Source organism: Orycteropus afer, unplaced genomic scaffold, assembly GCF_000298275.1.
Source record: "Orycteropus afer afer isolate SDZICR_OR568_19922 unplaced genomic scaffold, OryAfe1.0 scaffold00214, whole genome shotgun sequence".
Lineage (NCBI taxonomy): Eukaryota > Metazoa > Chordata > Mammalia > Tubulidentata > Orycteropodidae > Orycteropus > Orycteropus afer.
In genome coordinates, this window is record NW_006921801.1 from 3,239,318 (window position 1) to 3,254,104 (window position 14,787).

The following is a 14,787-nucleotide window of genomic DNA, read 5'->3' on the forward strand; positions in this document are numbered from 1 at the left end:
ACGTCTCACTGCATCCCTTTCTCTCCTTTCAGTGGTGATCGCCGCTCGGGAATGCGGGTGTGAAGGGTCCGAGTTCCAGCCCAACCAGGAGACCCCGGGACGCCGGAAATCACCATCCCGAGGCTGTGAGAAGGGGGAAAAAGAGAGCATTCTGCGTCCAGTTGTGTGCCTTGTGGGGATTTTTAAAAAAATCGTTATTATTTTTAAAGAATCATTGCCGTGCTACTGTCTGTCATCGTCTCTGGAGAAATTAGCCAGAACCTCCGGAACGTAACAGAAACCAGACGAGAGAGGCAGTAAGCTGAGGTAGTACCTGCAGCGTCCGGGCACCAGAGCCACCTTGGAACAAGAACGCGTCTCCAGCGGCCGCGGGGCTGCGGCTCCGCCAAACTTTGGGGCGGGCGGGGCGGGCTGAGGTGCCGAAGGGGCTCTTTAGACCGAGGGCGGCCCCCTAACCATGATGTTTCGCGACCAGGTCGGGGTGCTGGCGGGCTGGTTTAAGGGCTGGAACGAGTGCGAGCAGACTGTTGCGCTGCTGTCGCTGCTCAAGCGCGTGAGCCAGACCCAGGCCCGCTTTCTGCAGCTGTGCCTGGAGCACTCGCTGGCTGACTGCGCGGAGCTGCACGTCCTCGAAGGCGAGGCCAACAGCCCGGGTAAGTGCGCGGCCGTCCTGCCCCCCCCGCCTGCCAACCGCTTCCCGGCCCAGGGCCCGGGCCCCGCCCCCGGCCGCAGTCCCCAGCTTCGCAGGAACCCGGACGGCGCGGGCCCCGGGGGCCCTTGGCATCCTTCCACACCCTCTTCCCCATCCCCGCCGCCTGCTTACCTCCGCTGGTGGCTTTGGTGTTTTGCCCACTGTGAACTCCTTCATTCCGTTCCGTGTGGTAGCTACGGTAGCATGAATGATTGATTTTTCTCTCATGCAGTTTCCTGGGAAATAAGTAAGTCAGGTCACGTAGAGTCTGGATTTTCTGGGCTTTTTTCCCCCCTTCTTCTTTTGGGCATCGTGGCTCGCTGGATTTCAACAACACATGAAGAATCCCGGGACTGCCCTTCAGAAGCCAAGCTTAGATAAGGGTGTGTTGAGGAATACAAGAAAATCCAATTTTATTATCCATGTGTCCCCATGGATATCCCGGTCTTAGAGCTCTGTCTTAGAATAATATATAGGTGACGCTACAGACTATTACAATGACATCTGCAGTATGTATATTATGTGGTTACATTTATCATCATAACATTATCCATGTTGAATTTAGAGAGAGGGGCTTGTAGAAAGAGTAGGCCTGAATTGGGGTCCTTAATGTTTTTGTGTTGGGAAACTTTACTGAATATAACAGAATTGTTCCTTATTACCCGGGTAGTATTTCCAGACACCTGAACTAGTAGAGAGAGTGAATATGCTATTTGCTGACATAGGTGGTGACAGACTGAAACGCTATCTTGGGGGGAAGGAGTGTTGTAGAGCGGATGAGGATCTGTTGGTTGTGATTTGGGTGGGGGAAATTCGTTAGGCCACGCTGCGGCAGGAGGGTGAACAGAGCCCCCAGTGTTTACTCGGAGAAAAGAATGCAGGGTCCTTTGCCAGCTGTTCCGTGTTAGAGCTGAGAGCCTGCAAGACACAGCAGAGGTCTGCTCTGCCATATGATGACAAGGTCCAGTCCAGGGCAGCGGGGCCTTGGAGCCACTAAAGTGAGTGCCTTCTGGGCAGCAGCCTTCTGGCTAGTGTGGTGCTCCTGATGCTGAAAAGGCTGGAATGGGGTGTTTCCATATATAGAATCAGAGGTTGGAAGTGACGCTGGAAGTCCTCTCAGGACTCATCCTGACCAGACAGGACTGTACCCAGAGGACGTTGTGCTGCCTAGTATGGAGGGTCCATACTAAGGGCGATTCCACAGGCCCCACTGGGAACCAAGCCTCACCGCCCTTCTGGGGACTCACAAGTGCCTCACAAGTGCGGCAGCGGCAGGCCCCCTTCAGCTCAGTTCCACATTTATAAATAGCTGAAGGGCCAGCCTCCTTCATAAGGGTGTGGAAGCATAACTAGGATAACTGATGGTCTACTCTCTTTGCTTCTGTCCTTAATGTCACAGGGTAGCTTCTCTGGTAGCCTGGTTCACCTGCTTGGCTTGGTTTTCTCATATTCAACAAACAAGGTTATATAAACTTTTGAGAAGAGACTTGGCTGCAGTGGGTTTGGTGTTTATTTATTTATTTATTTTTTTGTTTGCATTTTATAGTTTGCAAAGGATTTAAGTACAGTAATTTATGTTGGATGCTTGACTTCAGTGCTAGTAGGGAATGTTTAAAATAGTGATAGTTAATCTCTAGGTTGGTTAAGTGTTAGAGCACTGTTTTTTTTTCTCTTTGATTAAGTGAAAGGACTTTGGCCAATATATCAATAATCAGGCTAGTAAGTAAAGCAATTAAGTGAACAACATTAAAAAGAAGGTACTTAGTGTAATATTATTTAAAGAAGAAGTTACTACTTAGTTTTTAAAATGTTGTGATTTTAGAAACCAAAAGTTTGAACTTTGGAATTTTTAAAAATCACTTGGTAATTTTTCTCCCCAAAAAAGTTTTTAAAACAATACTTATTTGTGTAAGTTAGCTACCTGGTTGTGCTGCTAAATGATATAGACAATATAAAATGTAAAACCAGTAAGTAAAGATAAAGGAACTATGGTGGCACAGTGGTTAAGTACTCAATCGCAAACCAAGAGGTCAGAGGTTTGAACCTACCAGCCACTCTGCAAGACAAAGATGTGGCATTCTGCTTCTATAAAGATTTAAAACCTTAGAGACCCTGTGGGGGCAGTTCTCTCTGCCCTACTAGAGTCAGGATCTACTAGACAGCAATGAGATGTAAGAATAGGGATCATTTTCCAGTTTCTGGGTTCATCTTTCAATCTAGACATTTTATCTGCTTGCAAGTTTTTATACTTGTTTTGTTGGATGGGCTGGGCAGAAATTCATTAGTGAGCTCGTTTGATGGTTTGGTTTACTTTGGAGTGTGGGGATCATAAAGAGCAGCGAGGTGTGTCAGGGTGTCCCTGAGTCTGGATTGCTGCTCTTGCCATGTTTGAAAACCAGCCATAAATCAGAAAGGGGACAGAAAAGCCTGCTTAGTAACCAGAATACTTGGCATAGAGTCTAAGGGAATCCTCAGAACTTCTCTGAGAATATACTTACTCTTGTTTTAGATACAATACTAACTTTTTATTTTTTTAATATGACAAATAACCCATAGCATATTAGGAGGAACACATTTAGAATGGAGTAAGGGACTGCTGTAACTAGCCACGAAAAGAGACTCTGGCAGCCTGACAATTAGAAAAGATATTAAAAAACCTATAACTTTAAACATAAGAATTGGGACGGGGGAACTATGAGGACTTGGGAATATTAGGAACCCTCAATGAACCCTGCATGTATTATTCTGTAATAATATAAACCAATAATCACTATTTATAATAATGACAGCAAACTATCAAAAAAGAGAGTTGTGTATGTGTGCAACCATCATCTGTATTTCTAAAACTTTTTCATCACCTCAAACAGAAACTCTGTATCTATTAAACAGTAACTCTCCATTTTATCTTCCCTCAGCCCCTGATAACCAGTAATCTACCTTCTGTGTAAGAAAGATACATTTTATTTATTTATTTATTTATTTATTGTTTTGTTTATTATTATTATTTTTTTTATTGTGATTTGGGTGAAGAAAAGATACATTTTAAAGTACACTTTTTAAGAAGGCAGGGACATAGGCAATATATTTTGGAAGTATTTACATCCAAAGTAATTAACCCTAAGGCTGTTTTGGTTTGTGGCTTTGACCCATTCAGAAAACTCCACTCAGTGAATGACTCATTCATTGGATGGCTGAAGTATCCTATACCAAAATCATCATGTGTCACTCACTTTATATCATTTAAACAAACACACATGTTCTACTGTTGTAGAGACTTTAACACTGAGTAAATGGGAACCAAATTCGTATCTGAGCCTTGATCTCTGTATAATAAAGAAAAAATAATTAGTGATACTGTAAACTAGGCTCTGTTTTCTCCAGGACTGGCTTTATAGAGAGATATCCTGCCCATTAAATATGGTTTATTTGAGATCTGTGGGTTGTATTTTGATACTAACTTTTTATTCTGTTAGATTAGGCTATATTGAACATCTAGTGATTCACTAGTTCATCCTTTGCCTCAGGTTCCTGGTCATCTGGGATGCAAAGAAAATGATTGAACTAGTCCCTGTGGATTTCATTCATTCATTCATTCATTCACTCACTCTAGATTTGGCCAGTGGGTGTTGGTGACGATCAGCCCTCTAAGTAGAGATTTGCTTTCAGGACAGTTATAATCTTAGATAAGTGTCTTTCAGCCACCAGCCCAAGTTAACATTGAGACTTCTGGCTAGTCTCAGTTTGTGGATAAATGAGATTCGGGAACTAACAGGTTATTTAGTACTTATAAATGGCAAAAAAAAAAAAAAGAATCAACTGACTTTACCTGTAGTTCCCAAAAGAAAAATAGGTTATGTAGCATTGTTTAAGGAGCCCTGGTGGTGCAGTGGTTAAAACACTTGGCTGCTAACTGAAAGGTCTACAGTTCCTACCCACCAGCATTCTTCAGGAAAAAGATGTGGCAGTCTGCTTCCATAAAGATTTATGGTCTTGGAAACACTGTGGGGGCCAGTTCTACCCTGTCCTGTAGGGTTGTTATGAGTTGGAATCGACCCAATGGCATTGAGTTTGGTTTGGCACTGTTTACAGGCATACCTCACTTTATTGTGTTTTTTACAAATGAAAGTTTGTGACAGCCCTGTGTCACGCAAGTCTCTTGGCACTATTTTTCCAACAGCATGTGGTCACTTCATATCTCTGTGTCACATTTTGGTAATTCTCACAGTATTTCAAACTTTTCAGAAAGCTATTGCATACTTAATAGGCTACAATATAATGTAGACATAACTTTTATATGCACTGTGAAACCAAAATATTTGTGTGACTCACTGTACTGCTATAGTCTCTTACTTGAGATGATCTGGAACCGAACCCACAGTAGCTCCAAGGTTGTTGTTGTTGTTATTTGCCGTCGAGTCGGCCCCGACTCATAGCGACCCCTCCTTGGGTTTCCGAGGCAGTATCACTACGGAAGTAGGATTGCCCAACCTTCCTTCCGAGGAGTGGCTGGTGGGTTTGAACCACCAGCCTACTGGTTAGCAGTCAAGTGCCTTAGGCACTATGCTACCAGAGCTCCCAGCTCCAAGGTATACCTGTATTTATGATGTTTGGTCATTTGTGCTTGAAATACATTTTCCAGTGGAAAAGTAAAAAATGGAGTTTCATTCGCAAGTTAATGCACAAAGACTTTTTAAGCACAAAACAAAGCATATTTTGTAGGGGAACTGTGTGTGATTGTAGTAAATAAATGACAAACAAATTATTGCTATATTTACAATTAAATACAAGAGAAAGGATGATCTGGAATGGTGGTTTACCCAGTAGTTTGTAAAGAAGATGCTGGTTCACTGATATTTATTTATTTATTTGTTTGTTTGTTTGTGTCTGATTTGCTTTTTCACAACTCAAACGCCATAAAAAGGAAGCAGAAGTATAGAGAGATTGTCTTGATGATACTGGGTAATGTTTGTAGTTCTTTTATTCATGTATGAATCAATTCATTCAACAAACATTTTCTGACTGTCTACTGTTTTCTTGGCCTAGTGATAAAAATACAAAGGTAACTTAATCATCCAGGCACCCTTACGATAGACACTCAGTGTTGAATAAAGGACTAATACAGTGTCATAGGTGCTAACACATAGACATGGTAATAAAAATGGGGTAGAGGGTTCTGGGAGCACTGTGAACCTCACAGATAATTGCTTGGGAGAGCCAGGGAAGACATCATCACTGAGGAGGACGGATGTTGGAGTTGATTCTTGAAGGATGAATAAGTTTTGGTTTGATGTATGAGAAGGATTGTAAAGAAGGGGAAGGGCATAGTTGTGGGCAGGACATGGTGAGATGAGAGACTAGAAGAGCATAGAATGCTGAGCTCTAAGAAGCGGAAGTTAAACCAGGAGAGATATGTGTGCAAGACTTTGCCTACTAAGGCGTTTAGACTTTTGCAGTTCTAGGTAAGGGGGTGTCAAGATCAATGAAGAAAGAAGTTAAAACATGAAAGGTGTGTGTGTGTGTGTGCGCACTTTTGAGAAAGTTAATCTGCCTATCCTTTGAGGAGCCAAGTTTGAATCAGACAGCCTCTGTTTTGGCCACTGGTGGCATCATCGGCTTAATGCAGCTTGGTTGCTTCAGCATTGATGGATGGGGGAGAAGGAGGGTTGATGTAGAGGTAAAGGAAAGATTGCCCAGGCGACTGTTTATTTATAGCCCGGAGGACATAGATGGCAGAGCATAACAATATGGACTTTAGAATCCATCAGACTGAGCTCATTTATGAGCCTTTGTTTTCTCATCTGTATCATTGAGATAATAAAACTTCATAATTGTACAGAAGCTATTTGTTATAATTCAGTGAAGACTGTTCTATCCCTCAGGATTAAATTTATCTCTAATTAATATGGAATTTAAGTCAATAATATTTTCCTGAATGATAGGAAATCTTTTTATTTAAAGGATTGTCCAGAAAAGATGGAGGATAGCTTGGCACCTTAAAAAGATATGAGTCTAGTTGGCTCTACCTTCTACATTTGAACATTGTTGTTGTACTGCCTATCATTTTGGAGCCTAAAATAATGCAGCACTGACCCAGTTTTCCCAAATAACTGGTCAACACTTTTTTTCTTCAGTTACTGAGTGTGAAAAGAAGAAATCATTTCGTTGAGTGAAATGTATACAGGCTTTATATATAAACCCTTTTCACTTTGTTGTTGTTGTTGTTGCGTGCCATCGAGTTGTACCCGACTCATAGTGACCCCTCCTTGGGTTTCCAAGGCAGTATCACTACGGAAGTAGATTGCCCAACCTTCCTTCCGAGGAGTGGCTGGTGGGTTTGAACCGCTAGACTTCTGGTTAGTAGTCAAGTGCCTCAGGCACTATGCTACCAGAGCTCCCCCTTTTCACTTAGGGAGTTGTAATTTTCTTTGGGCTGGTCTGAGATGACCAGGGAATTTACTGATTGTAAATTGTAGTAGATCCTACACTTTTGTAGTCTTTGTTGTACATAATTTGGATTTGGTTGTTTAGCTTGGGTGCTGAAGGCCTTCAGCAACTGAGTATGGGGTATAAATAGACCCCCACCCAAACAATTATGAGGCTGACAAACTTAACAGCAGTCAAATTGGTTTGTTTTTGTTTAAATAAACAATCGAGGGTGAAATGAGGTCTAAAACACTGCAAAGTAACTGAAAACTCCCCAGTCTATCCTGTAGAAATGTACTGCTAAAGAGAGTTGAGTATCCCAGTGAGGAAGGAAAACATAGCTCTGTGGCCAGAGGAAGAATCTGGAGGTTTTCATCCATGGATGAAGTGCCTCATGAAACTCATTTGCTAGGAAAGGGGCACTGCTCATAAAATTTTGATTTTTTTTTTTTAACATAATCACTACTTTGAGATTTTAGCCTGTTACTTCCTTTTTTATCACCTAATCTTTCTTCCAAGTCCTTACTATGCTCATTTGAGTCACATAGATTAAGATGCAGAATGAGACGTCTTCTCTGAGCTATATTTTACTTCCATAGAAGCCACCTGAGGCAGGATTCTCCCAAAGTAAGTAGAATTTTGGGAGCTTTCCTTCTTGATTAGCTGGTGATCAAGGCTTGGATCTTACTCTGAAGCCAGCTTGGAGTTCAGAGGAACTAGCCTGCTTACGTAGGAGCTTGTATCTCCTTGAGACCCACAAGCTGATTCTAGGGTTTTGTCTTCCCCTTCCTACCCCTGTCTCTTTTCAACATTTTAATACAATTTTCTTTGTCTTAATTTAATAGGAGGAAAAAATAATTCAGTGGTTTCTTTTACATAGTAGATAATTAAATGTTACCTAGCAGAAAGTATTCATTCAGTAAGAAACCATGGGTCCAAATTACTTTGCGCATATTTATTCACCAAATACTCAGCAGAGAGCTGGATACTGGTTCAGGAAGTGAAGTAGCTGTAGTGATTACTTTCAAGGGGCTGACATTCTAGTTGTGGAGGTAAAATGTATGTTTTTTATATATAATCAGATCATGAACAATTGCTAAATGGCATGGTTCTGATTAGAGAACAACATGAGTGTTGAATGAATGTGTGAGAATAGGGTGGGTTGGGTAGGGTGAGAAGCTGAATATAAGAAGTAAATGTAGAAGTTATTATGTTGACGAATGTCTTGTGTATGTTTTCACCACAATAAAAATGAAAAAAAAAAAAAATAGTGGTACCAAAGGGAAAAAAAAGAAGTAAATTTGAATGTGTCACTTGAAACATATGCTTTGGGGATCATGGGACTTCTGGCTTTTGTAGTTCTATTTAAGGAAACTACAAATATAGTGAGATTCCATGCCTGTGTCATAGAAGAGACAGGCTTCCTGGACCATTGAAGGATGTTGTTATGAGCCGGTGAGCTGGTTCTACTCATAGCGACCCATGTACAACAGAAGGAAACACGGCCCAGCCCTGTTTCATCCTCACAGTCATTGCTCTGTTGGAGTCCTTTGTTGCAGCCACTCTGTCAGTCTATCTCAGTGAGGGTCTGTCCCCAGGAACTGGTCCCTCCTGATGGCATGCCCAACGTATGTGAGATGAAGTTTCACCATTCTTGCTTCTAAGGAGCATTCTGGCTGTACTTCCAATGCAGATTTTGTTCATCCTTCTGGCAGTCCATGGTATATTCATTATTCTTTGCCAACACCATAATTCAAATGCATCTGTTCTTCATTGGTCTTCCTTATATTCACTGTCCAGCTTTCATATGCATATGAGGTGATTGAAAATACCATGCCTTGGGTCAGGTGCACCATAGTCCTCAAAGTAACATCTTTGCTCTTTAACACTTTAAAGAAATCTTCTGCAGCAAATTTGCCCAATGCAGTACATCGTTTGATTTTTTTTGAGGTGCATTGGTGGTGAAATGGTTAAAGCAATTGACTACTAATTGAAGGTTGGCAGTTTGAACCAACCAGCCACTGGAGGAAAAAAGACTTAGAAATCTGCTTCTGTATACATTACAGCCTAGGAAACACTATGGGGCAGCCTATGGGGTCTCTATGAGTTGAATCAACTTTATGGAATACAACAAAAGCAACAACAACAGGCATAGATTAGAGAAAGGGGGGCATTATGTATGTTGTTTCTCAGGAATAAATTTTTGGTGAATAGAAGACGAGCATCTGTGGATCAGTCCAAATACTCCTCTGATTTCTAACAGTTTAAAGGTAGGAAAACCAAATATCTGGTCACCCGATATTTTCCTTCCTTTTTAAGTATCCATAAAATTTTGAGACTCAGTAATAGTTGTCTTGGCTCCTCCTAGTAGGATACTTTTTTTAGGAAACACAGATTACAACTAGTGTTAAGTCATAACATCTACACCACTTAATGGAAAAGATAAAAGTGTCTTAGACAAACTCTCAAAATTTAGTGCATACAGATCTCTTGAGACTCTTGTTAAACTGGGGTGGGGTCTGAGCCTTTGCAGTTCTGACAAGCTCCCAGGTGATGTCGATGTTGCTGATTCATGAAGCACACTTTGAGTAGAAAAATCATAGCCTATTAGAGGTGGGAGGTATTTCAGAGGTCATTGAGTGCACTGGCTTTCAAGTTTTATATGTGTGCATCAGAATTTTTTTTTTTTTTGTTTCCAAATGAAAACCTATGGGAAGTGGACATAGCCCTCTGAACCATGCTTGCCCCTGTTTTCCAATCCTAACTCTCCAGGTAAAAACAGTTTGAAAATATCTAGCCAAGCACTATGATTTTCTCAGGCCTGGAGACATCAGCATAGCTATGGCCAGCCCATCTGGGATTAGGATCTTGGTTATTTGACTCTCCTCGGTCCAACTGCCACCATCTCAGCCTTTATCAAATGCCATTAACCTGTTAGAGCCCTCTTTTGGGGCCCATTTTAAAAAAATTATAAAATATATGTATAATATAGCAGTTGCCAATTCAGCATTTTTCAGATACATAATTTAGTGATATCATTTGCATTAATCATGTTGTAGAACTATCACCCTTTGGGACCTGGTTTCTGTCCCAGATGGTTCCAGTTTCAGGATGGGGGATCATTTGTCTTTTGCCCATCTGTTATTGCTGCTGTGAGAAAGGTCCTTTTCAAAATCTCTCTCTAGAGTTTTATGGTAGCGTCACATGCAGAACAAATTAAATCTTTCTTAGATCTGGTGGCTGAACATCTTTGGAAAGCAGAGAAGGTGAGGACAGGGTGCTTGGGATAGGTATTACATGGTCAGGCCAACTAGTCATGCACATTAAGCTATGCAGGTACTTCTGGCTGTTTGTTAGAGAATCTCCCTGGGATGTGTTTCATATGATGTGATCATTGGCTTAAAAATCTGTTCAAGTTTTACTTAATATATGTAAGCATTGAAATAGGTATGACTTTTATTTTTGTGGTGTGATTACTCAGTAAATTATTTGAGCATTCTACACTCTGCTTTCTGCAGTAATTCACTCCCTGGTCTTCTGAATTTTCTCTCACTGCCAGCACCGAGTCTCGGTTTGAGGAAGGCAGGGGTGGGCTCTGTTGTAGCATTTCTCCCAAGCTTTTTGGATGTGTCCCTGATGGAATCTCCAGGCATTCTAATGATCAGTGTCCCATGGAAAATGAGGCTCGAGGAAAGAATCATTTTTTGCTGATGCTGTGGACTGTAAAGTTGAGCTGGAAAGAGCAGGCATGTTAATTCCAGAGATTGGATGGAAGCAATCTCTTCCTACTTCCCCAGTGTACTCCCATCGAGCACAATCATTGGAATTTCTGAAGCGACTTCTGATCCGCTGGTAGAATTCAAGTGTTTGCAGCGTAAATACACATGTAACATTGACTTTCATTGCATATATTTCTATCTGTGTATATGCAGCAAATATGTGACTTAAACAGTTAAATGCACGATGGCAATGATGAACCACTTTTGATTTTTTGAATAGTCATAAAGGAATAGACATCTGTCCTGGAATAGATATCTATCCCGGAAGAAGTGCAGCTGGAATGCTCCTTGGAAGCTAGAATGGCCAGATTTCATCTCACCAACTTTGGTCATGTTGTAAGAAGGGACCACCCTGGAGATGGATATCATTCTTGGTAAAGTGTGGAGGGTCAACAAAAAAGGGAAAGGCCCTCAACAAGATGGATTGGTGCAGTGGCTGCAACAGATGGGCTCAGGTGTAGCAGGGGTCATGGAGCTGGCACAGAACTGGGCAGTGTTTCGTTCAGCTGTACATAGTGTCGCTTTGAGTCAGAGACGACTCACCTTCACCTAACAACAACAAAAGGAATAGAGGAAACATCAGAAGCCTCAAGATAAGTAACATTATCTCACTTTTGTGGAAAAAAGGTGACAAAGTAGGTCTTGTGCATTGTAGAGACCTATGAGGTTAACATTAGTCTTGTTCAAGATACAAGAAGATTATTTAAAATATGATTTATGAGCTTTTGGACAAGGAAATAGGTACCATCATCTGTGAATGGGACAAATGATTCACAGAGAACTAGTGTCACTTCCTTTTTGATGGGGGAGTGGAAAGGGAAGGGAGCTAGCATTTACTGAGCAATTGGTGTGTTCTGGGCAGATGATAGGAATTCTGGTCGGCATTCCATATCTATGTTCTAGCACAGCCTCTGACAAAGCCCCTTATTTCCCAATGAATAAAATGGAGAAAGCAGGACTGGGTGATAGTTATGTGGTTTTAGAGTAGCTTCTGAGACTGACAGGACTAATTCTGGTGGCTGTCAGCCTTAAGGGAGGTCCTTAGTGTTATGCCTTAGGGCGCACATGTTCAACATCATTTGGTGTATGGCTTTGCTTGAAGTCCCCAAGAAAGCAAAGCCTCTGGCAAGGACTTGGGTGCAAGTAGTTTATTTTGGGCACTCATCCCAGGGAACAGGAAGAGAGAGCTGAGAATGTAGAAATGGAGAAGGAGGAAAAGCTAACACAAGCCTCTGCTATGAAGCTGGTCACTGCTGTGGGCAACTAGGGCTCAATCCCATGGGGATTTTCTCAGGAACTACATGGAATGTGCCTTGGAAGTGGCAGAGGGATAGAAGAGGCAAAGGTTTATCCATTGCCCCCCCCCCACACACACACAGCCCTTGGTCTAGGTTGCTCAATGTTAAGTCCCTTGCACTTCTAGGTTTGTATATGCCCGAGTGCTGAGTCATTTCTGCAGGTGTCCCAGCTGTAGTGTCAGGGAAGCCCCAAGGCAGAAAGGTAGAGAGCCAGTAGAATTTAAGTAGGGTGCTGTCAGTGTACACCCATGTAAAGCTGATGGCCCCAGGAAGGACTGCAGTATAAGCTAGACTGAGAAGGTGTATTTATCAAACCTGTGAATGAACCTGGGAGAGATAGCTGAGGGCTTGATGGCCAAATCATCATCCAAAATATTTGAATATAACAAATATAACATAAGCACGAAAAATCAATCTCTTGTATTTGCATCCTCTAAACCAAAGTTAGAGGAGGCATGATTCAGCAATCACAGCTGTGAAAGGGACTCCTGGGCTTTAATAGACTTAGAACTCAGTACGAATAATGTCACAATGTAGTTGTCCCCAGAACTATTAAATTCCTAATGACTGTAGTGCAGTTATTGTATTCAGAATGAGGAGCATAGTAATTCCTCTTGGTTAGCCAGACTGTATCTGGAATTTCCCTGCAGTGTGGGGTACACACTGTGAGGGAGCTCGACATGTTGGGATGTGGCCAGAGGAAAGAGGATGGTGGGAGCATTTGAAACATATAGTCTGTGAAAACCAGGAGGAATATTTAGCCTGGAGAAGAAGAAAAGACAACTGTCATTGGTTACATGACAGGTTGACTTCAAATTAAGTTAAATGGACTTAGAGGGTTGAATTCTGTGACCAAGTAGGGCATTGAGTGAAGGAGCAGTGGGTGAAAGCTGCAATTCATTTAGCTCAAAGTATAGAAAAATTTTGTAATGATTAAAAACCAAAAATCAAACTCACTACCATTGAGTCGATTCATAGCAACTCCTCCTTGGGTTTCCCAGGTGGTATCACTACGGAAGTAGATTGCTTAGTCTTCCTTCCGAGGAGTGGCTGGTGGGTTTAACTGTCAGCCTTCTGGTTAGCAGTCCAGTGCCTTAGGCACTATGTCATCTTAGCTTTCCAAATGATGGAAAAAGCTACTTTAGGAGGCAAGGACTGGGTTTTACCAGAAATGGAGACACATTTAACATTGTGCAGGACATGGAACAATATTTTGAAATAAGACTGACTCCTATTTATTGAGTGCCTACTCTGTTCAGGTAGTTTATGAAATTATTTGCATGCATTATCTCATCTATTCCACCCAACAACCCTAAGAGATCAGGTAAGAGCTATCATTGCTTCCAAGGGGAAGCAAACAGTCTGAAACAAGCACTCCATGTGTAGGGACTTCGAATGCATTTGTTTAGAAAAGAAAGTGTGACCTCTTGGATGTCCTCTAAAGCCCTTTCTAACCTTAAAATTCTATGACTTTTGTTAGAAATAAAGATTAAAAAAACCCCAAAAAACTATAGTTAGAAGAGGGGAGAGAGAGAGAATACAAGGGAATGAATGAATGAATGAATAGAGTGGTCTTAAAACTCTTCTTCAAATTATTTCCAGTGTATTCCTCTGGTACTTCTTGGTCTATTTGAGCCATGGATTTGTGGCTTTTTATTTAAGGATTACTCCTATAAAGTGATTTTCAGTTCTTTTTTGAAGTACACAGTGAGGTGAGGTGATGCTAGTTTTCCATGCTGAGTAGGGCTAACACATTTTAAAAAGATGGGATGAACTGAATTGAATCTTATTTCTTTTGGATCACACAGAGCAGTAATAAGCCCTGAGTGTATCAGTCATTTATTAGCAAAAGTGACTCATAATTACAGTCTAAATCTCCAAATCTTTTTGTTCTCTCCGTGGAGTTCTGAAAGTGAGAATGTTCTGTGTTACAGTAAGATCTACTTTTGCTTTTCTTTCTTTTTTACTTATTTATTAGCACTTTCTGTCTATCAGGCACTGTGCAGACACACACATACACAAACACACACACACATAATCTCCAATTATGAATTGGATGAATGACACTAAGAAGTGGATGTCATGGTTGTGAAAATTAAATGCAATATATTGCAATAATTAGATCATGTCCTTAGCACAGAATCTGGCACATAATAAGTACTCAATAACTGGCTTCCAAACTGTATAAATCTGACAAAATGGATATTCTTCCCATTACTGATGATGAAATTGATGTTCAGAGTGGTTGGAAGCATGCTGAGGTCACCCAGGTATTTCTGATCTGAAAGCCTGTGTTGAATCTTTGCCATTGCACTAATGCTGCTGATCTCTTCTAATACTTAGTTACAGAAAAATGTTTGTGTTGAAAAGAACAGTGCTTAAGAATATTTAATAGTAGTTTTAATATGTCTCACTCTAACCTTTTATAAATCTAGGCTTAGAAGAATTCTTTTCAGCCTGTCCATTTAAATATCCCTCTTATTTATCACCTTGTAAGCCTTTGTAGCATAGTGGCTAAGACACTTGCCTGCTAACCAGATGGCTGGCGGTTCAAACCCACCAGCCACTCCTCGGAAGGAAGGTTGGGCAATCCTAC

General features: G+C 41.4%; 1 protein-coding gene across 1 annotated transcript in view; it reads left to right on the forward strand.

Moving 5' to 3' along the window:
- Nucleotides 1-457: 457 nt before the first annotated feature.
- The window catches only part of SAMD4A (sterile alpha motif domain containing 4A), a 266,612-nt gene continuing 252,282 nt past the window's right edge, over nt 458-14,787 (forward strand). Inside the window, exon 1 of the mRNA XM_007948350.1 lies at nt 458-653. Within this exon, the coding sequence (XP_007946541.1) occupies nt 458-653 (196 nt within the window). The remainder of the gene's footprint in view (nt 654-14,787) is intronic.